The sequence below is a fragment of the Populus nigra genome, chromosome 3 (genome assembly GCF_951802175.1).
Source record: "Populus nigra chromosome 3, ddPopNigr1.1, whole genome shotgun sequence".
Classification (NCBI taxonomy): domain Eukaryota; kingdom Viridiplantae; phylum Streptophyta; class Magnoliopsida; order Malpighiales; family Salicaceae; genus Populus; species Populus nigra.
Genome location: NC_084854.1, coordinates 14,720,112 through 14,742,330, shown reverse-complemented (window position 1 = coordinate 14,742,330; position 22,219 = coordinate 14,720,112). Strand labels below are relative to the sequence as shown.

Here is a 22,219-nt window from a genome sequence, read left to right as displayed (position 1 = left end):
AAGCCAAGCACGTGTGCTTAACTTTATAGGAGCAAGCTCGAGGGATTTTATTTTTGTTAGGCCAATCATGTTAGCCTTATTTCTTTGATCCAGATGCATGAACTTTTTCTTTTTTTTTAAATTGAATTTTAATTTAAATGCACCATGAAAAAATTAGATAAATATTAATTAATAGTAAATAGTTTCTAACTTTTTTTTATTTCTTGTTTTAAGCACTCATTGAGCTTCTTCCATAAGATGTCCATCTTGGCCTTTACAAATTAAGACTTGGATTCTTTTCCCCTCAAACATGAACTCTCTGAACTATTGGTCCAAGTGTCACTATTTCCGAAGCAAGCTGTCTAATTGATTTATTTCACCTGTCAGTTTGTACAGGTTTTCACCCTCGAGAAAACATATACGACACGTATAAGTCACCGATTGGATGGAATTCTACCTTGATTTAATAGGGGACTAAATCAAATTAATCAAGTACTTCAAGGACTAATGTAAACAAAATTTAATTTGTCAAATCTCCAAATAGGATTGTTTTCAAAAGATCACGAGGGCGAGGCATCCCTCGATTGATTACCAGTGAAGAGAAGAGGGTGAGGGCAGATTTCAATAAACCAATGGTGGAGAAGAAAATTTTAAATGTGGGAACAAATTGGGATTCGGGAATCTTTACGTAAGTAATACTATATATCTTTAATGTCAAATTATTTCTAGATCGGACCTGAATTATGATGCTTCTTTCACGGAATAATATATTAGGAAATTAAATTATGTGAAAGTATTTATAAATCAAACCTTAGCAAAACTTAAGTAAAAATAGAGCTAACAAAATACAAAACATAAATTAATTTAAATTCATGTTCGAATCCTGTAATTGTTAATATAATAATCATTGAAGACTTATATGATTATTAATTTCAGAGTAATAATAAAAAAAAAAGAGTGTGGTCTAACACTTCATTTAAGTTTATAAATTAGTGCTTCTAATGCTGTAAAACAAATTATATAATCATTTTATATTCAAATATTTATTTTTAATTTTTAAAAAGGTGTCCAATTTGCATAATGTTTATTTGTTATTTAGTTTATTTTTTAAAACAAAGAAAAACTAAAAGATAAGGATTTTTAATATATCTTGCAAAACTAGAGTATTAATTTATAATTTAATCGATTAGCAACCACAAAAAAAAGCTATAAAAGGCAGTTGCTCAACCGAACCTCCTCATTCGCTCTCTTGTCTTGTAATAACAACAAGCACAACACTTCCTCTCCTCTTTCTTCACATTAAACTCCGCCAACTTCCCTTCTCTTTTGTTCTCTTTCAGAACAAGAAATTAATATTTCTTACGCCTCCGTAATCTCCTTTTTCGTAATGTATGTAGAAAGCAATTGAAGCTCTCTCTCTCTCTATTTATACTCAATATACAGACGCACCCAGACAAGGAGGGAAAGGAAAAAAGTAGATACATACAAAGAGCAAAAGTCTATTGCTTAGGGTGCGTGACATAGCTAGAAACAAAATTATGTGGAACGTGTTCTTGCTGCTGCTGCTGCTGCAACTTTTATTCTTCTTCTCTTCACGGATTTCTACTGTTTCAGCCTCTGTGTCCTATGATCATAAAGCTGTTATAATCAACGGGCAGAGAAGGATTCTTATTTCTGGCTCAATACACTACCCAAGAAGCACTCCTGAGGTACCGTTGATTCCAATGTGGCTCATTCATGGGTTCTTCTTCCTTTTATTTCTTCATGATTTTACTTTCCATGTTTTTTAATAATGTTTTTTTTTTCAATTCTTATGTGGGTTTTTTATTTTGTGGTGGCTGCAGATGTGGCCTGATCTTATTCAAAAGGCCAAAGACGGAGGAGTGGATGTGATTCAAACTTATGTCTTCTGGAATGGACATGAGCCCTCTCCTGGAAACGTAATGCAAATTCCTTTCTGTTCTGGCTTTTGCGTTTGCTGTGCCTTCTTTCTCTTCTTCTTGTTTTTTTTTTAATCATTTCAAGTTTCTAACTCGATTGATCTTCACTCTTTGGGGGACAAAAAAATTCAGTATTATTTTGAGGACAGGTATGATTTGGTTAAGTTCATCAAGCTGGTTCAACAAGCAGGCCTTTATCTTCATCTGCGAATTGGCCCCTATATTTGCGCTGAATGGAACTTTGGGTAATTACTCATAATCTATCTATCTATTTTTAATTAGTTTTGACTAACATAGAAATCCGTGTCCTTGATTTCTACAATATCTTGTTTTCAAAGAAAGGGAAGAAAAAAAAATTCACATGCTCTGTTTCTGGTTCAGGGGATTTCCTGTGTGGCTAAAATATGTTCCTGGTATTGAATTTAGAACCGACAACGGGCCTTTCAAGGTTATTATTACTCGGAATCTTTGATTTGGATTTTGAGTGCCCTTTTCTTTGAATTCATCACTCAGATTGATCTAATGTGATTTCAAATCTGTTCCCTACTTTTTATATAACTTCAATGAAGGCGGCAATGCAAAAGTTCACAGAGAAGATTGTGGGCATGATGAAGTCAGAAAAGTTGTTTGAAAATCAAGGAGGCCCAATAATTCTTTCCCAGGTAGGAAATTTACCTCTTGAATCTCGTTCTAGAAAAATGGGTTATATTTGTTTTATTGCATTTAATCCTATTTTGTCTTCAATTGGTCCATTGCTCAACACAAGTCCCTAAAAAAAAATTGTCATGGAGCTTTTTTTATTGGATAAAGAGTAATAACCCTGTTCATGTCCTTATCATCATTCTAGAAACGTGCTTTAAATATTTTGTTGATTTTGGCATGTTTAAACACTTTTTTCTTTTCTTTTCGTTGAACAATAACAGATAGAAAATGAATATGGACCAGTGGAATGGGAAATTGGTGCACCTGGTAAAGCCTATACAAAATGGGCAGCTGACATGGCAGTGAAGCTTGGTACAGGAGTCCCATGGATTATGTGCAAGCAAGAAGATGCCCCAGATCCCATGGTAACAATCAATTCTACCTTTTTTTTTTCTCACGCCTTTTATTCGCTTTCATGGGGTCGATTTCTTGTAGTTTGTCGTGTAACTTGAATAGTATATATTTATTTATTTATTCTCTTATGCACTTTTGCCTTGCTTTCCCTGTTCAATTTAATTCTTTTGGGGCCCTACCAGTCCCTCTCCTTTTTTTCTTATGTCTACTAAGCAACCAACAAAAGTTTTTATTTTTGGTGTTATAATAATATATTGGATGAGCATGTTCTATTTGTTGCTCGATGGTAGATCTTGTTTTAAGCTCCATGGTGAAGATTCTGCTAAAAGTATTCACTGAAACTTTTTCGTAAAGAATAAATATGTCAGGATGGCATTCATTTGGATTGCATAGGCCAATCATTCTGCTTCGTTATCATTTATTCAAGCAACTATCTTTGTTTTATACGGTTTGCAGATAGACACCTGCAATGGATTCTACTGTGAAAACTTCAAACCAAACAAGGACTATAAACCCAAAATATGGACAGAAGCCTGGACTGGCTGGTAAGTCACACACGGATGATGAGTATCCGCAGGAAAAAAAAAAGATAAAAAAGTTGGTTATAGGTACTTATTTTTTCAAATTTGGTGCTGAAACGTGACTAATGATCCTTGAATATTTTTTCCTTGCTTCATCTTGCCCTCAGGTATACTGAATTTGGTGGTGCTGTTCCTCATAGGCCAGCAGAAGACATGGCATTTTCAGTCGCAAGGTTCATACAAAATGGTGGTTCATACATTAACTACTATATGGTAAGCAACCTTCCAAATTTAATTCGCCCATAAGATGGATAATGATCACTCATTTCTCGGGGGCTTTCCTTTTTTCTGTCTTTCATGTCTTCAGTACCATGGAGGAACTAACTTCGGAAGAACCGCTGGCGGTCCCTTCATTGCCACTAGCTACGATTATGATGCCCCTCTTGATGAATTCGGTATGTACCCTAAAGTGGATCGTGATGAAGAAGACATTGCATTATATGTATTTATAAATTAACGTTTTAGGATGCACTTAAATATGCAAAAGAGATACATTTCCAAAGCCACTGTGATCCATGGAGGATGCCTATCTTTTGAACCAGGATTACCAAGGGAACCAAAGTGGGGGCATTTGAGAGATTTGCACAAAGCCATCAAGCTATGTGAACCTGCTTTAGTTTCTGTTGATCCCACTGTAACATCACTTGGGAGTAATCAAGAGGTAAGGTTCAAGTTTTGTGGTTATGTACATTATGTACCTGCCATCTTCTGGTCTGGCTTGCTCACCATCACTGTCATTGTTTATAGGCTCATGTATTCAAGTCAAAGTCGGTATGTGCTGCATTTCTTGCCAACTATGATACAAAATACTCTGTGAAGGTGACATTTGGTAATGGACAATATGAATTGCCGCCTTGGTCCGTCAGCATTCTCCCTGATTGCAAGACTGTGGTTTATAACACAGCAAGGGTAAGGAATAATCTGCTCCTTACAACAGGAATCTTAGTTTATTCACCTTTTTGTGGTTCTCCATGTCAGTTTCCCCTGATCTCTTAGTAATTGACAAGAAAGGTTTGACCGTAGTCGTCTTTAAGGATCTCTCATAGGAGTTCTGGTAGATAATAAACAAGCTCAGGTTTAGTCCCACCGAAGACCGGAAAAATCTGCAACAATGACTTCGATGTCTGATGGTAATTTTTGTGCAGCTCGGTTCCCAAAGCTCACAAATGAAAATGGTTCCAGCGAGTAGCTCATTTTCATGGCAATCATACAATGAGGAAACTGCATCAGCTGATGATGATGATACAACTACAATGAATGGGCTGTGGGAGCAAATCAATGTGACAAGGGATGCCACAGACTACTTGTGGTACCTGACAGAGTGAGTACAAGTCCTAGTTCTCAGGACAAGCTGATTCTCGGGGGCAAGTTTTCGGGTTGTTGTTGCATGTTTTCTTGCTTACAGCTTACCATTCTTGAACATTTCTTGCTTATTCAGTGTCAAAATAGACGCCGATGAAGGATTTCTGAAGAGTGGACAGAATCCTCTTCTCACAATTTTCTCCGCTGGTCATGCTTTGCATGTATTTATCAATGGTCAACTAGCAGGTGGGTGGAATAGAAGTGTATCATTGCTCAGATTAACCTGTTACTCTTAATGGACTTCATTTTTCACCTCCATCTTGTATTAAAGTTTCAGTTTAATCTTGTGGCAGGAACCGCTTATGGGGGATTATCAAATCCTAAGTTAACGTTTAGCCAGAACATCAAATTGACAGAAGGGATTAACAAGATCTCTTTGTTGAGTGTTGCTGTGGGTCTCCCGGTTAGTTCTCTCGCTTTTTTTTGTTCGTCTTTAATCCCTGTGACATGAATTGGCAGATAATTAGTCATTTGAACTCAATATATTGTCATCTTGATTGATCTCAGAACGTTGGCCTGCATTTTGAGACATGGAATGCCGGGGTTCTAGGTCCAATCACCCTGAAGGGTCTGAATGAGGGGACGAGAGACCTGTCAGGGCAGAAATGGTCATACAAGGTTTGTTTTGTTTTCTGATTGTTTTTTTCTCTGCTAAAACATTTCTGACCACATTGAAAAATCATAGAGCTGGAATATGGCTGTACTGCAAAATTAGACAGTCAGAAGAGGTTAGAGAATCAATTAAATCATCTGCCATGTTTCTGAGCAGATTGGTCTGAAAGGTGAATCACTGAGCCTTCATACTGCTAGTGGGAGTGAATCTGTTGAATGGGCGGAAGGATCACTATTGGCTCAAAAACAAGCACTGACCTGGTACAAGGTAAGAGCTAGTTTCATGAGTACTTCTGCATTTCCATGTTCTTTTATTTTGACCAAAGGTTACCAAGTTTACTAAGAAATCCGCCGGGTCTCGATAAATCCAGACAGCTTTTGATGCACCACAAGGCAATGATCCCCTGGCTTTAGATATGAGTAGCATGGGGAAAGGTCAGATGTGGATAAATGGACAAAATATAGGACGGCATTGGCCGGGATATATAGCTCATGGCAGTTGTGGTGACTGCAATTATGCTGGAACTTTTGATGACAAAAAGTGTCGGACTAATTGTGGGGAGCCCTCACAGAGATGGTAAGGAAGCCTCGGGACTGTCTAGCTTGCTTTGCTTGTCCAATTTATGTAGCCTTGATGATGCTATTAATCTCAGGTACCATGTTCCTCGCTCATGGCTTAAGCCGAGTGGGAATCTCTTAGCTGTGTTTGAAGAATGGGGTGGTGATCCAACTGGAATTGCTTTTGTCAAAAGAACTACTGCAAGTGTCTGTGCTGATATTTTTGAAGGGCAGCCGGCGTTGAAGAACTGGAAGGCGATAGCCTCAGGCAAAGTCATCAGCCCGCAACCCAAAGCCCACCTGTGGTGTCCTCCGGGACAGAAGATATCTCAGATAAAGTTTGCTAGCTTCGGAATGCCTCAGGGCACATGTGGAAGCTTTCGGGAGGGGAGCTGCCATGCCCACAAGTCATACGATGCCTTTGAAAGAGTACTTTAACCTATGAGACCTATTTTTTAAGCTACATGACAACTCTTGACAGTAGTAAAACAATTGCTGCTAAGGCCACTCTGCATAGAACACAAATTTAACGCTCAGTCTGACTTGAAAATGCTGCATATGCATATTAGCAGCTTCTTTTTAGAGTGCGAAGACATAATTTTATGCAATTCCCCGCCTCTGACTCTCTGGGTCATTAAAAACCTAGGAGGAATATATTGGGAGAGGATTTTTTTAGTTACATAATCATTGAAGAAGTGAGTCATACTATAATACGTTTATTTCGGTTCAATCATTTTTCCTTTTCAATTCATCTTTCGGCTGAAAAATCTTGCTATGCCTTAGGACGTGAACTGGTTTGCCCATGATGCTGATTTATCAAAAATACGAGATTAAGCTTTAGTTTGCTCAAATTCTAGCTGGTTTTTCATAAACTTTATGTGACTGACATGAGGAACCTTCTGCAGAATTGTGTTGGGAAGCAGTCGTGCTCAGTGACTGTAGCTCCTGAAGTTTTCGGAGGAGATCCATGTCCAGATAGTGCAAAGAAGCTATCAGTTGAGGCTGTCTGCAGCTGAAGTCCTGAAATTCCAAAAGCTCTACGCAAAGAATTGAAATCCCAGATTACTCCATTTCAGTACATAGACAGGACATTACATCCTTTAAGATTTTCAGGCTTGTAGATTGCAGATTTCCAAGGTCCATGGAATCACTTGCCACCGGCGAAATCAAAAAAAAAAAAAAAGAGTACAGAATTTGGCAAAGCCAGATGAAGATTGTGAAGTGGTTGAAAGATGCTTTAGGTACATAGGCAAGGTATTATCTGTCATACATCATAAACAGGCTACATATAGTCTGAAAGCTTTTAGTCTTGCAAATTCATACAGGCAAGTCTTTAGCGTGCAGCCGTCGGTTGAGTATTTGTAAGTTTGTCCCTTGCAAAATAAAATGCAAAGGAATATCACTGATAGCATTCCAATGGAATTTGAATTGTGAATTTCTATATTAAAGCTTCATGCTCTCTTTCTTATCAAACCTCAAAAATACCCCTCCAAACTATTAGCTTAGTATCAATTTTGCCCCTAAACAAATTTTTGTATGATTTTTTCCCTTAAAACAAATTTTGATTTCTCAATTAGGACATTTTATTAGAATACCTTAAACATGGATAGAAGGACTTAATTAAAAATTTCTAAGAATTGCAGAACAGATGTCGCATCCCCACATTGATCCCATAATATACAGGCAACTGGCACATCAAGATGTGTTTTCTCCTTCTATCATGCAAACGGACTCCCACCAAATATTCCAGTGTTTGATTTTTTGGTAATCGAGAGTCAATTTCATCTATCAAACTATTAAAAATGAAAATGAAACTACCAAACACTTAACTACCAGAAAACAAAAGCTTCTCACAGAAGGTAAAGAATAAAGCAAGAAAAAAAAAGTAATCAAAGGGGATTGATAGCTTACCACAGAAATCTTCATCTTGACATCCGAGCAAATTGAGTGGAAAATACTGCTGAATTCCATACAAGCCTGCTGGTGCAATCGTTGTTGCTTTCACCCAACATGCGAGGACCAACTACCAAGCTATTCTTAAAAGAACATACAAGAAAAACCCTGTTTACAGAGGAGCCCTAGCCTTACTCCATCACAACTCTTGATGTGATCCATCAAGTGGTTTTTCAATATTATAGAGAGAGTTCTCAGCCCTGATTACCTGGATTCCCCTGGATTTATGAAGTTGACAGTTATGGTTTTTGTATCTTGATCCTATTATGAATGGATGATAACATTAACCGGAAATCAGGAAGGACCCACACCAATTTAAACCAGTTAACTCTTGCTTTGAAGATCTAATACGATCCCACATGCTATTAAAACACAAGGATCCATTACTCATATGCTTCCTATAGACTCAATCTCCTATGCTGAATTGTAAAACTTCTCTAGGATGCTGTGCATAAGCAAAGGGCTCCGTAGCTTTAAGAATCTCATGATGACTTAGTGCTTAAACCTTTAAGGGCATCATCTAGATCTTTGTGAAACTCTGGTACTTCTTTCCCTTGATGCCTCCACCTCTCCAATCTACCTTGGAGATCCAAAAGCATAGGTACTCCATCCTCATCAACATTAAACTGGGCTAGCCTCTTGATACACTTGAGCAAGTACCTGCCTGCCCTTAATTTCACCAGGCATAGAAAGTCCTCTCCAGTCTTTTCAGTTTCAAATAGTGAAACAGACATCCTGTCAACAACATCAGTTAAACTGAAGACAAGACAGGCTCCTAATAAAGCCTCCTCTTTGTTAATCCCTCCAAACAAATCTTCTGCCCTTGAAGAATTATAGTTTACATGTTTCAAGCTAGTATTCTCAGTTCCAAGTGAGTCGAGTATCCTACCAGTGGCAGCATAATGAAGCAGCAGCTCACATCCATTTTCGTTTATATAACCGGAGGACCCAGTCAAGATGCCTAGTGGTATTCTTCTGAACAGCTTATCATGCTGCGGGAGAAGAGCATAAGACTTTGCCTCACAGAATGCCAACTCATCAATGGTTTCATTATGCTTCATGATATTCTGGAATTGTTTGAGCCAGAGGATAATGACTTGACAATCATACTTGTTTCCAAGAGTAGAATCCTCCTTGCTGTCGCAAAATCTGGGTTTCTTAAGTTTCTTCTTGTAGCCAGCCATCCCATTCTGACTATTATCCGAGCTGATTTCTTTCAGATTCCAACACTTTGATAGTTTAGTCAGATTTTCAAACAGTGCATCCTGATTAGATTTGTTAACAGGGCTCAGAATCCAAGCAATAAAAGTTGCAGCAGCAGCAGAAGCAGGTAGTTGCCCAAATTCCGGTACCCCTAATGGGCATTTTACTTGAATATTTTGTTGGGAATGTTTATCATCAGAAAAGAGTAAAACTGAAGCAAAATAGAACCAATCTGGAAAGCTTATTGCCAGGGCCCTGCTATGAAACATTTCAAATAAGTTCTAGAAAGTGGATTGAAATGTAGTAATTGCCTTTGCTATTTTCTTTGACATGGAGTAAGAATATACCAGATAGATTTGTGATCTATTGATGCAACCCTCACTGCTGATGGCTTGATAGTTGGATCACATAGTTCTCTATGCAGATAAGCTGATTTTCTTGTCATGTGAACTAATTGTAGGAAACTTTCATACGAGAAGGGTCCAGTCAAAGTCCTCAAGAAATCACTTTGATATGGAAAATATGCATTAGAAAATGGAAGCCTCAATCCCAGCTCTAATGATAGACCCCACCATGTTGGTCTAGAAATTACATCTAGTATGAGTGAAACTAATTCCATCAGAAGCTCTACAACAGAACTAAGACCCCTGTTGCATAAAAAAAATAACAAAATGATGTGATATAACTGTTGCTCTGATAAGACAAGTTTTTAGCAGTAAATATTATCAGAAGCTCCATGCAGATAACACAAGTGAATTACCCGCAAAAAATTCAATTGAAGTTTATTAGAAAATGATTCTTTAAGAAATATTAAGAAATGCTAAAAAAAAAAGTTGGAGCATCCATAAAATCAAGAAATAGAACTCACGTCTGCAGAAACCAGTCATGTAATAGAGCTCTGGTATCAATGAACATAATTGGAGAAAGTACCAGGGATACAAGAATCGAGCGCCAATCCATCCTCTCATAAAATTCCATGCTCAAACAAAGGAAAGGTCTTTTTATGGTTTCTTGCAAGATTTTTGAAATATCATGCTTTAGAGCTAATGGATCAAGGTACCAAATTAACAACCTGCACACATAAGTATAAGTGGAACAGTGAAAACATAGGGTGAATTTACAAAAAGAAAAAGGTTTGTGAAGCACCCAAGTCAATTTCTTAAATTTTTCTATTTGATTATTGTCATATTCTTGTTGAAGAGATTGACTAAAAAACCTTGAGATAAGTTTAACATGCACCGATATTAATTGCCATGTCTCTAAAACAAAATGAAAGAAGACAATTTCTACACTGAGTAGTGAGAGAGGTAGTTGCAGCAAACCTCGTTGGTATTTCATGGTTGCTAAGGGAGAAATCCAAGGGCAAGTGACACAGCAGCTTTGAGATAGCAGTGATACTTCCATCAATGGATTTAACATCAAGAACACGCATTGATGGGGATATATATTTATAGCAAGAAGCTGAAGCCGCAACTCTAACCACAGCAGATAACAGCAAATCAATAGGCATCCCTACAACAATTATTATTATTATTATTATTATTATTAAGAAAGAGGTTCAGACATTCATATATGGATCTGGTCAAGAAAACATCCAATAAAATTAATCCTCGAAGCTTATTGGAAATCAAACTAAAACAATGACATAGAAACAAACCACAATCAATGGTCCTTGAACAGTACCATCACAATTCAATAAACATCAAAACGCAATGGAGATTAAAGAAACAAGGGAGAAGAAAACCCACCATGTTCCTTCAATTTTGAAATAACATCAAAAACACATTCAATTAGTTCCATGCAATGGCCGCGAGAAATGAAGCTCCCGATCTGCAGAACCTCTTCATTATGAAACCGGAACACCTCACAACATATTGATGAAGACAAGACACTAACAATTGTCTTCACAGAATACTCAACCACTGAGTCAAGAACCTAAAAGTAAAACCCATTACTCAAATTAAGCAATGTAGACAGCCATAAGACCTAAGTCTAGAGAGAGGAACTATTCAATATACCCGGAATTATACTCTCATCCCTCAGTGGAGCCCGTGAATATTTTTTTATGGTGGGTCCATAATTTTGTGAGAAAGAGGAGTACAACTTCTGGCATTACCTCACAATTTCTTTTGAGTAGAGAAGAGAAATGACAGACCTGTGGCGCTTTAAAGCACATGAGAGATAAAGCAGTGTCCAAAACCCTAACCCCAGGATTGTGAGTGAGAGACAGAGTTAGCTTTGAGATTGAGGGATCAATTGAAGAATCATTGAACTCTTGTTGTTGTTGTTCTTGATTGATTGGCGAATTGTGAGTTAGGGTTTGGAGTTCGAATGCTAGTTTAGAGAAGAGTTCCATTATTTCTGGTGACGTAGGAGAGGTCGTCCTCATGATTTTTTTTTATTTTTTTTTTTCAATAATGTTTAAGGGACTGATTGTCTTTTTTATCAACGGCTGACTTTCCCGCCCAAATAGAAAGGCTGAAACGGGCCTTAATTATTGGGCCTGACCCCCTCGTAAGAGTACTGCAACTGATTTTATAAACAAAAAAAATCAGTATTTTACTCTCGCAGAAGTTACTATGCGCTATGAGTGTTTTTATTTGTGGATTGACTGTTTGACACTGTAGTGATAAATTACGATATAGACTGTGAATGCTTTTACACTGGATTGCACTCGCACTATTTGAGTTTGCTATTTACTAAAATCACTACGGGTTGGGGAGACGTAGTAACAAGATTGCCCTTGCTACAGAGAATTGCAAATACTGCAGAGGGTTATCTTTTTGGATCAAGAAAAAATAGTCAATTGAAAATTTGATGGGGTGTACGGTCTTGAAAACAAACACTTCGCGCTCGGTTCCAAGCCAGGACTCTAGGGTCAGACCTGCGTGTCTGGCAGCAGCCCATAAAATGAACACCTGGTGCTAGAGCCAGCCAATTGTGCAAGGTGGGGGGTTGCTTTGCTGTGTTTTAAGTCGATAATTACGGCTGAAGACATTGTATTCTCTGTCAAAAGCTATTGGATCTGGGACTGGATCCGGCTTTGTAAACCAGACCCAATACAGGTCCAAAACACTTCCAAAAAAAGCTAGCAGAGTTGGGTTCTGCTAACCAGCATAACCCAATAGTGTAGAGTCTGACTCAAACACTTCAAAACGAGGTTGGGATGTAACATAAATATAATTTACCCAGCATAACCCAATTATTTATATAATTATAATTATATAAATAAATATAATTATTTATATTATCAATATTATCATGTTTATTATAATGAAAAGTATTCATTTTAAAAATATTATTATTTATCTTATCAATATTATTATTATTATTATATTTGAAAGTATTAATATTAAAAATAGTATTATTTGTGCTATAAATATTATTATTTTTATTGTAATTAATAGTATTAATATTAAAAATATTATCATTTGTATTCTAAATATTATTATCTTTATTATAATTAAAAATATTATTATTTGTATTATACATAGTATTATTATTGTAATTAATATTATTAATAAAATAATTAATGAATTTGAAAAAAAAAAACATTATTATTATTATTATCACTAATGAATTTAAAAAATACTTTTATTATTATTGAAGAATAACCATCATTTTTTTAAAAGATTAAAAAATATAATTAGAAGTATTCATATAAAAAATATAATTATTTGTGTGATAAATATTTTTTTATTTTATAATTCAAAATATTCATATAAAAAATATTATTATTTATGTTATAAATATTATTATTTTTCTTATAATTTAAAGTATTCATATAGAAAATATTATTATTTGTGTTATAAATATTATTATTTTTATTATAATTCAAATTTTTAATATAAAAAATATTATTATTTGTGTTATAAATATTCTTGGAATTCTTAATATAATTATTTGTGTTATAAATATTATTATTTTTATTATAATTCTAAATATTCATCTCCAAAATATTATTATTTATGTTAGAAATATTCTTGGGTTTTTAAATATAATTATTTGTGTTATAAATATTATTATTTTTATTATAATTATCTTGAGTGCTAAACCACTTAGTCTTAGATTCTGACACAGGATCCAATTTTGTTTAGTCCGACATCAGGACCCATTTTACTTGGATCCTGCCTCAAGACCCATGTCTCCTAAGTCCTAACACAGGACCGATGAGCATTGAGTTCAGTTAATATTCTTAAGTTTTAGATTTCTAAATATAATTATTTGTGTCAGCAATATTATTATGTTTATTATAATTAAGAGTATTTATTTTAAAAATAGTATTATTTGTCTTATAAGTATTATTATTTTTATTATAATTGAAACTATTAATAGTACAAATAGTATTATTTGTGTTATAAATATTAGTATTTTTATTATAATTAATAGTATTAATATTAAAAATATTATTATTTTTATTATAATTAAAAGTATTAATATTAGAAATTGTATTATTTGTGTTATAAATATTATTATTTTTATTATAATTAATATTATTAATAAAATAATTAATAAATTTGAAAAACAATATTATCAATATTGGAAAACAACCATAGATTTGATTTGAAGTGTAAAATAATAAATTATTATTATTATTAAATTTTAAAAAAATATTATTATTATAGAAGAAAACCCATAATTTTTTTTTGAAAGATTAAAAAACATAAAAAATTTGATAGATAAGTTATATATTATGATTAATATTATAAAGATTATTATTGGGTTTGACGTTGTAGCCAAACTAAACACTATTAGGTTCAACGTTGCAGTCTAACCCTATACTTTTAGATCTTAGATTTTTATGATATTTTAAAAGGTAAACCCGCGGTGTAGCGCGAGTCACCTAACTAGTAGTTACTACAATGAAAAGAGAGAATATTTTTTAGAATATAAAAATTCATTTTTAAATTGGTTTTTATTTTATATCATTTAATATGTTTTTATCTATAATGTATATATTTTTTATATCTCAAAATACTAATCAAACACACACAATCTTATAGATAGTTGTTATATAAAACATTATCAAAACCAAATAGCAAATTATTGAATTAAATGTGTCAATTCATTAATTAAACTAATTGTTCAAACAATTGAATTGATAGTTCAATGTTTTTGCTTTCATACCTAAATTCTTCTAAAAACTTTGAAAATGACCTAAATTAAAGAAGTTTTCAAATATTTAAATCTTAAGTCTTCTAAGCATTCAATTTTCTAAATTCAACTTCAAAGTACACACAGACAAATGAAATAACATAAGATTTAATAAAAAATTACGAGTTCAAATAAAAATCTTAATATTCTAATTCATTGCTTAGGCATTAAATAATAAGATATTGCAACATTTTCAATAAATTTATCATGTTACATCCCATTAAATGTTTGTAGTTCAAGGACTTGAACTTTATGCTAATATTTTCATAATCAAATATTCTTTCAATTTCCTTCTTCTCCTCACCCCCAACTTTGGCGTTGTTATTTTCTTCAACATTATCAATATTCAAATCTATAAAATCTAAATCATTTCCAACTAACAAAAAACATATTTTATTTAAAATTAGCACTTTTCCTCCATACTTTTAAAAAAAATACACTTTATATCATACTATTTATATTGTAGGTAATAGTGAAGATAACAATTATCAAATATATTATATCTAAGATAAGTTGCATCGTTATTTATTTTTAATGATAAATATATTTAATGTACTTACATGATTAGGTTTGCCTAATAAAAGAAATCATCTTCATAACCTAAATTTTTTACCTCCAATTCCAAAATATGTTCCAAAAATAAAATAAAAAAGCAAAAATTCAAGAAAAATATGTTTTCGATGCATTTCTTCATTTGCACAACCATAAATACCTAAATATAAAATAATAAAATTAGTGGGTTATAACTAGATGAGTGAATTGTAAAGAAAAGAGAGGGTCATTACATTAAAAAAAAAAAACCCTAACTTCATCTCTCCTACATAAAATCCCTAGCCACATCTTTTGTACCAAAAACTCTAGCCAACAAGAGAGAAAAAGAAGAGAAAGTGTGTTGGAATTTGAGGGAAAAAGACTAGCCATAAAAAAACAGAAAGAGAAAACAATCACTCCCCACTTTTCACCAAGGTGACAACCCATCTCCCACTTCATCATTTTCTAGCACCACTTCCTCTATTTTTCAAACCCCTCTCCTTCATTGCTCAATCCAAAAACTAGTCTTCAAACATCACCATACATCCCAGAAAACTCTACCTGCAATCCTTTCGGAAACTCTATTCAAACTAGAATATTGCTTGGTTTTTGCTTCATAACTAGAGCTATACACTTTAGATTCCAGCGTTCTTTGGTTTGATAGAGAGATAAAATATAGTCCTAAAATTTTTATGAAGATTCTAAAACTTGATTCTATTATTTTGAAGCTCAAGGTATAGTCAAAATAAAAAAGTTAAAATATATCCAAAAGTTCATTAAAGATCAAACTATGTTTCAGTTTTTAGCCTTTATATGGAGTTATAAAAATGGAAAAAAAAAACAAACCTATATGATTTGAAAAGCTTATAAGAATATCTGAAACTTTTATGAAGGGTCTAACTCTGAATTGTGTGGTTATGACACTCTAAATCCAGCTAGAAGATATGAATAAAGATAGTAGTAGTACTTTGCAGCAGCAACAACAACAACAATATTTTTTCATCGTTCCAGCTCTTTTTAGTCCTTCTCGACAACACCTAGAAGATCCATTTCGAAACCTAAACATATTTTGGATAAATTATATTGCTTTATTGATGATTTTGATATGTTTTGTGATGAGATCTTTAGGATTGAATATTTTTTATTGAATTGATATTTGAGTTTGAATTATGTTGGTCAAGTCCCTTAATCTTGTATCTTGTTTTATTGTTAATCTTGTATCTTGTTTTATTGTTGATTTTGATGTGTTTGTGATGATATTTTAGGATTGATAAATGCTTTTTAGATTGATATTTGTGTTAAATGTATTTGGTCGAATCTTTTAATTTTACATCTTGTCTCCTCTCATGTTTTTTTGTCATTTCATTATTATCTTTAACAATACAACATGTCTTTCTTTATGTATGAACATTGATATATTTAACAATATGAATTGATATGGTCTTTTGGTTCTAAATGATAAAAAAAAAAAAAATCAATGTTCATTCATACATTCATATGCATTAGGTTTTATAACATGTTTATAAAACTCATTAAGGGTTCGACTCATATTACAAAGCTCAGTAGGATGACATTCCAAACCTTTTAAAAACGTATCCTTGTTTTCTCACAAATCATATCTTGTTATTTACTTTTAGTATTTATGGTAAACTGAACTCAACATAGGCAATTACTTTGGATATCAAGAGGAGTAACTTATTTTTTTTTTAATAAAAAATAAGTCTTAGAAATGTCTAGGTTTAATATTCTACAAACAATTAGAAGTATTAGCCTTTTTTAATAACACTAGATCTGAAACAAAAGCAACATGATTAAAAAACAAGAAAAAATAATCCAAGACAAGAATAAAACTTCAAAACAAAATGAAGAACATGTGTTGCTTAATACAAGAGAAAGATCATAAGAGTATAGAAAGCAAAGAGTATAGAAAGCAAATTTGCTAGAATGATCCATGTTTTGGAGTTGGGGCTTTATCATTTATACTCTTAGATACCTCTATTATATAGTACTTTACAAGGCTGATTTTTAGCAATTAGATGGCTGATTTATAAGGCATTAATCTACCTAAATAATGGTTGTTTTGCATTAATTAGAAAGCTAATTTATAGGGTATTAATATACCTATATAAGGGCTGATTTACATCAATTAAGAGACTGATTTATAATGCTTATTTATAGGGATGATTATCCTAACTTTTTTTCATTAACACGAAGAATTTGCAAAATTAAAAGAAAATAATAAATTACATGGAAAATAATGCAAGTAAAGAAAACAATAAATAAAGCATGTGTATAAATAAACTTGTATAAATTAAATTATGAAAAATAAATTATAGAAAAAAACTGAAGAAAGCTTGTCTAAAAATTATGTATCTACACAAATTCAAGAAAATACAATGACTATGGTCCTTTTAATGCTATTGTAAGACCTAAATTTACTTGTCATATAAGTAAAAAAAATAACCAATTTAAAAGTTAGTCTTTAAAGTAAAAATATTTTTTTAATATCTACCATACTAGTGTCTATAATTTATTTATAACAAACAAACAACAAAATTATATATATAGCTTAGATCAAACTGCTATATATATATATGGCAGTTTGATCTAAGCTGACCTTACATGAATACATGCATGTAACATAAGCATGCTATAAATGAAGGAAACATGCTATAAATGAAGGTTGGAAATGTATGTGACCAAATTCGCTCCTTTCTATTAAGACAATTATAGAGGTCTTACAGCATTGAGAGCAAGGGTTAGCGGTTCTTGGTACAAGTGCTCATTAATTGTATTATACCACATGCATTTGTTGAAAGATTATAATCTAAATCTTTACGGGTAAAGTTTAATTGGTCATATTATAAGTTTGCTTCTTAAAAGTCATTAGTTCGAGTCTCACAAATCTTGGGACTATTGGATATTATCATGATCGTTAGTTTCAAAGTATACGAGATTAGTCGATGTACATACAAGTTGGCTCGGACACCAATGTTAATAAAAAAAAATATAATCTATTTATGGTTATATGCCATATATTTTTCCATGGTTGGTGAGAAACATGCGCCCTGTTGCCCACTCGAACAATACATATGTAGTGGAATCAGTTGGTTGTTGTGTTTTTAACTTGTTATTTTTAGTCTTAAGAATTGTCCAATACACATGTTCAACATGCTTTACACCCCAAAAATTCTTTATTTCTTTCTTGCATTCTAAAAGCTTTTCAGCCATATACAAAAACAAGATGCTCTTTTTTTTGTCCTTTTTTCTATTGGAATTATAAGAATATTATGATTAAAAATAAAGTCAACAAATCAAATTTACTTTTATGCTTCAGATCACATTATATATTGATGATATTCTTATATCCAACCATATCTTTAAATTGACAATGACTAATTGATTTGAGAGAAATCATTAAATATATATCCTTCAACGTTGCAGTAATTTAGGATTTATAATGGATAATCTTGAAGATAAAGGCTTTTCTTGGTTTTTAAAGGAGTGTTTGGAAATGCAATGTAAACTATGTTTTTAAAAATTTTAAATTTTTTTTGTTTAAAATAAAAAAAATATATTTTCAAATTGTTTTGATATACTGATATCAAAAATAATTTTTTAAAAATAAAAAAATTTTATTTTAATATATTTCTAAGGAAAAAACATTTTGAACCACCACCATTATCACAATCTCAAACAGTTCTCAGGTATTCGACAAATATTAGGAAAACATTATAATTAACTTTCTCAATTAGTGAGGAAATAGTCATTTTATCTTTACCATTCTTTTATTTTATTTTTTTTGTTTTTTCATTCAAGTCATGTTTTCTTCCTTCTCCTCTCTCAAAATGGGGTAGACTATTGACATGATTTAAAGGTCAACGATGGTGGCCACTGGTGTTCGATATCAATATCATCTATGGAAACATGGAGAGTTGATCGCTTACTTTTTATTTTCTCCTATAGTGAAAAAATTGCTTTGGATTTTAGTTTGCTTAGCTATCATGTCTAATACTGCCATATCTTGACTTCTGAGATTCCTTGGAGTATGACCCTACTTGTCCAAAGCACATACATACATGTATAATCTGGTGTTCAATCACGACAGTGAGATTATTAATATGTTAGCATTTTCCTCCTATAAAAAGTTTTATATTTTTAATTTCAAATCCTCAAGAATTAAATTGGATCATTTATTTTATGTTTTTTTTTTAATTAATGAGAAGGTGAGAAGCTCAAAGAGATGCAAGGAAAGTCAATGTGTTATGTGTTAGTGCAGTGAAGTTACTGCAACGAAGAAAAAGGCAAAAATGGAAAATCCTGCAGATAAGCTGCAATCATTTTCTATGACTTTAGCCTACTAGAAAGGTTGAGGCCATGTGCAAAGGCAGCGAAAAAGCAAGAACATCACTTCTCATGGGAGAAGATTTTTCCATCTGCTTTTTTCCTTTTTCTCACTTTGTTCATCCACCTTTGTGTTTTGCTTTAACGTTTCACTGTCTGAATGTAATGTTGAATGTTCATCATCCCTCCCTCCCTCCCTCAGCACCCTTTCCTTCAAATATTACTTCCATGAAAAACAAACCACCTTTTTCTTTTTTTAATTATTATTATTATTATTATTGATTAGATGGAAGGCTTAAAAACCTTGGAAAGAAGAAGACTAATCAAACTGTCTTTGACTCAAAAGAAACCGAATATATTGTATGATTAAACAGAAGGAAATTAAATTATTGATTAGATAAGTCCCCAAAACATTAATTGCATTGATGATTTGATTTGGATTTCGGTAATTCTGGTAACAACATGAATATTACGGGAAAAAGCCATTAGCAATGGCCTGATTAGTTTTGAAGTTAGTGGTTTCATACACTGGGAGCTCCTCTCTGTACCTTCCAATCCCAATAAGATGATCAAGCTCGAAAAGATCGGAGCTTGTACAACTCTCGTCGTCACTGTCACTGTCATCTGCAACATAATTGTGGAAACCCCTGAAATCAAATTCACTAACATTCTTCCTTTGGTGATAGCTTCTTAAATAATCTGCTGCTGCTCCTTTAGCAACCTCTAATTCCTTGACAGAACTACTTTTGACAACTTTTCGAGGCGTTGGCATCAATCCTGGATCATCTTCATAAATACTTTTATGCCCACAAGGTCTCGAATCCTCATCAACAATGACACCAACAGGATAGAATCGAACTGACCTTTTTGTGCCATTACTTGGTTTCCCTCTTGGAGGAGGTGTTTTGCTCAAACAGGACCTTGAAAAGGAAGTAGCCGACGAGCAAGCAGACTTTGATTTACGCTCAAAACTTACATCATCCATGGCCCCAATAGAGCACATTTTCACTTTTTTTGCAGCACTTGCTGAATTGAAAATAGAATTTAGAAAGCTTGCAATGCGACCACCTGGTGAAATCGGCTGCTTCACTTTCTTTAACTCACCATAGATTTTTAATGCTCTTAGCTTCGTCTTATGAAACCCTCCTCCTTCACATTTCGGTTTCTGATGTGGTTTGTCTGAAAGTGGTTTTGTTCTTTGTTGGCAAGAACTTGAATTTCCTCTGACACTTGACTCGTTTTCGGAGGACGAGAACACACCTCCTCCGCTTCCTCCTCCTCCTGCAGAGCTAGAATCCGAAGAGCTTGAAGTCGAATTATATTGCATGGAGCCACGAGTGCTTTTCTTCTCCACCCAGCTCTCAGTCCTGACAGCTCGTCTAAGAGTAGTAGATACCTCTTTCTCCTCTTCAAGAAACGACGTATCACGCCTGGTTGTAGAAACAGAGTTGCAACTCTGTTTCTTGATCCCTAGCACATGTTGTTCTTCACCGTTGGATTCGTCAATCGAACGGTAAACAGAGTCAAGAAGAGTTGAAGAGAAAGACGGGGTTCTTCTTCTTGGATGGAATGTGCTTTCCCTTGAAGATCTCTCCTTCTTGTACATGTTTTATGTGCACAAAATGTAGAAGGAAAACAGAGGTATTTACAAGTGTAGAGGGAGGGGCAGAGGAGGAAGAGGGTGAAAGGTGGAGATCCAAAGGACAGGGATGTATAGTAGTTTAAGGGAGTTCAAGGGATCTTTAGTGTCTGCTAAAAGAATGCCAAAAGCTGCAAGACACATAAATAGAAAAAAGAACGCAGAGGTACATGTCATGTGAGAAGTAGAAAGAAAGGAAAAGAAAGCGACTTGAATAAAATAGTGGTCGTACTGGGCTTTAACTTGGACTGATCTGTGGTGGTTGTGTGTGTAAACGTGGTATGTTTGTGTACAGCTAGTTCTGAATAATAATAATAATGCGAGGAGGAGGAGGAGGAGGAGGCGGCGGAAAACACATGTAGTGTAGTAAAGGAGGAGGAGGAAAGGAAGCACTGCTGTCTGCAACGCACAAAGTCAACAATGGGAAAGCAGACCCTCTCCCTCTCCCTCTCCCTCTGTGGCTGTGGAAAGATTTTAAAAGGAAATGCCGCGCGTGCGGGTATATTATAGTGGCTAGAAGAAGTTAGATGGGAGGGGATGGACAGGTTGGCAGGGTGATTGCCTTGCTTTACTGGGATGTCCTTGAAAGGAAGAAAGAAGTGTAACCTTTTCAGTTCTTTACTGGAGGGTGATGTAATGATCGGTAGGAGAAGGATTTTCTCAATCTGGTGACTTTTGATTCTGTGTTTTGAGGGATAAATGAATCTGAATCATTGCATGAGGGACGTGAATTACTAGGGTTTGTTATTCTAAAATCTTGGATTAAATGCTCGTAAACAAGCCCACGCTATTGCTTGATTTACCTTTTCTTTTCTTTTCTTTTTCGAAATAATAAAAAAGATTGGAACCCTAGGAAAGATCTTGAGTGTTAGCACTCATTCTTTCATTCATTAATTGATTTGTTTCACTCTAGTTCATAACGATAGTTAATTACTCATAGTCTCATACCTTCACATAAGTTTTAAAAGAGAACATCACTCAGGGTAAAAATCACACTTTCATATATATATATATATATATATATATATATATATATATATATATATATATATATATATATATATATATATATAATTCAAATTTAAGTAAATAATTAAAATACCCTCATGTATATGATTGAAAACTATTAATTGAAATCGATTTATTATCTCTCTTTATCTCTTTCTTCTTCTTTTTTTTTTATTATTATTATTATTATATACTTCGATGTATTCATCTGTATCTCTTTATCTCTCTTTCTAATTTCTTTAAATTTTTATTTTTTTTTTCCTTATAAATCAAATGATCAAAGAAAGATGAGATATCTT

The 22,219-nt window shown here is 33.5% G+C and overlaps 3 protein-coding genes across 4 annotated transcripts; 1 reads left to right on the top strand and 2 right to left on the bottom strand.

Annotated features, from left to right (window-relative positions):
• Positions 1-1,218: 1,218 nt before the first annotated feature.
• LOC133688579 (beta-galactosidase-like) lies at positions 1,219-7,536 on the top strand. The gene is made up of 19 exons (XM_062108100.1): positions 1,219-1,688; positions 1,824-1,919; positions 2,052-2,164; positions 2,301-2,367; positions 2,489-2,581; positions 2,843-2,986; positions 3,432-3,520; positions 3,664-3,769; positions 3,864-3,951; positions 4,099-4,217; positions 4,304-4,465; positions 4,702-4,877; positions 4,995-5,104; positions 5,212-5,321; positions 5,426-5,536; positions 5,688-5,798; positions 5,902-6,107; positions 6,184-6,517; positions 6,994-7,536. Exons 1-19 carry the CDS (start codon positions 1,518-1,520, stop codon positions 7,102-7,104), a joined length of 2,517 nt encoding a protein of 838 aa, XP_061964084.1. The 5' UTR covers positions 1,219-1,517; the 3' UTR covers positions 7,105-7,536.
• Positions 7,311-11,650, bottom strand: LOC133688580 (uncharacterized). Of its 2 annotated transcripts, XM_062108102.1 has the most exons (7): positions 11,400-11,650; positions 10,993-11,179; positions 10,567-10,756; positions 10,113-10,316; positions 9,592-9,891; positions 8,000-9,499; positions 7,311-7,461 (listed from the first exon to the last, which is right to left on the bottom strand). In XM_062108102.1, the coding sequence occupies exons 1-6, from the start codon at positions 11,631-11,633 to the stop codon at positions 8,524-8,526; spliced, it is 2,091 nt and encodes a 696-aa protein (XP_061964086.1). In that variant the 5' UTR covers positions 11,634-11,650; the 3' UTR covers positions 7,311-7,461; positions 8,000-8,523. The 2 variants fall into 2 exon arrangements, with proteins under 2 accessions (XP_061964086.1, XP_061964087.1); XM_062108103.1 differs by lacking the exon at positions 10,113-10,316.
• An 8,023-nt stretch (positions 11,651-19,673) lies between these two features.
• On the bottom strand, positions 19,674-21,615 carry LOC133689182 (protein BIG GRAIN 1-like A). The gene has a single exon (XM_062108964.1). It carries the CDS (start codon positions 20,877-20,879, stop codon positions 19,743-19,745), a length of 1,137 nt encoding a protein of 378 aa, XP_061964948.1. The 5' UTR covers positions 20,880-21,615; the 3' UTR covers positions 19,674-19,742.
• Between the last annotated feature and the right edge of the window lie 604 nt (positions 21,616-22,219).

Bases quoted from the DNA above. Each gene is read 5' to 3' on its own strand.
- LOC133688579 (XM_062108100.1), top strand. From the start codon at position 1,518: ATGTGGAACGTGTTCTTGCTGCTGCTGCTGCTGCAACTTTTATTCTTC. The intron at 3,770-3,863 runs GTAAGCAACCTT...TCATGTCTTCAG, and splicing joins CATACATTAACTACTATATG to TACCATGGAGGAACTAACTT. The intron at 5,322-5,425 runs GTTAGTTCTCTC...GATTGATCTCAG, and splicing joins GTGTTGCTGTGGGTCTCCCG to AACGTTGGCCTGCATTTTGA.
- LOC133688580 (XM_062108102.1), bottom strand. From the start codon at position 11,633: ATGAGGACGACCTCTCCTACGTCACCAGAAATAATGGAACTCTTCTCT. The intron at 10,317-10,566 runs GTTTGCTGCAAC...TTATGTGTGCAG, and splicing joins AACCATGAAATACCAACGAG to GTTGTTAATTTGGTACCTTG. The intron at 9,892-10,112 runs GTGAGTTCTATT...TTTATGCAACAG, and splicing joins CATGACTGGTTTCTGCAGAC to GGGTCTTAGTTCTGTTGTAG.
- LOC133689182 (XM_062108964.1), bottom strand. From the start codon at position 20,879: ATGTACAAGAAGGAGAGATCTTCAAGGGAAAGCACATTCCATCCAAGA.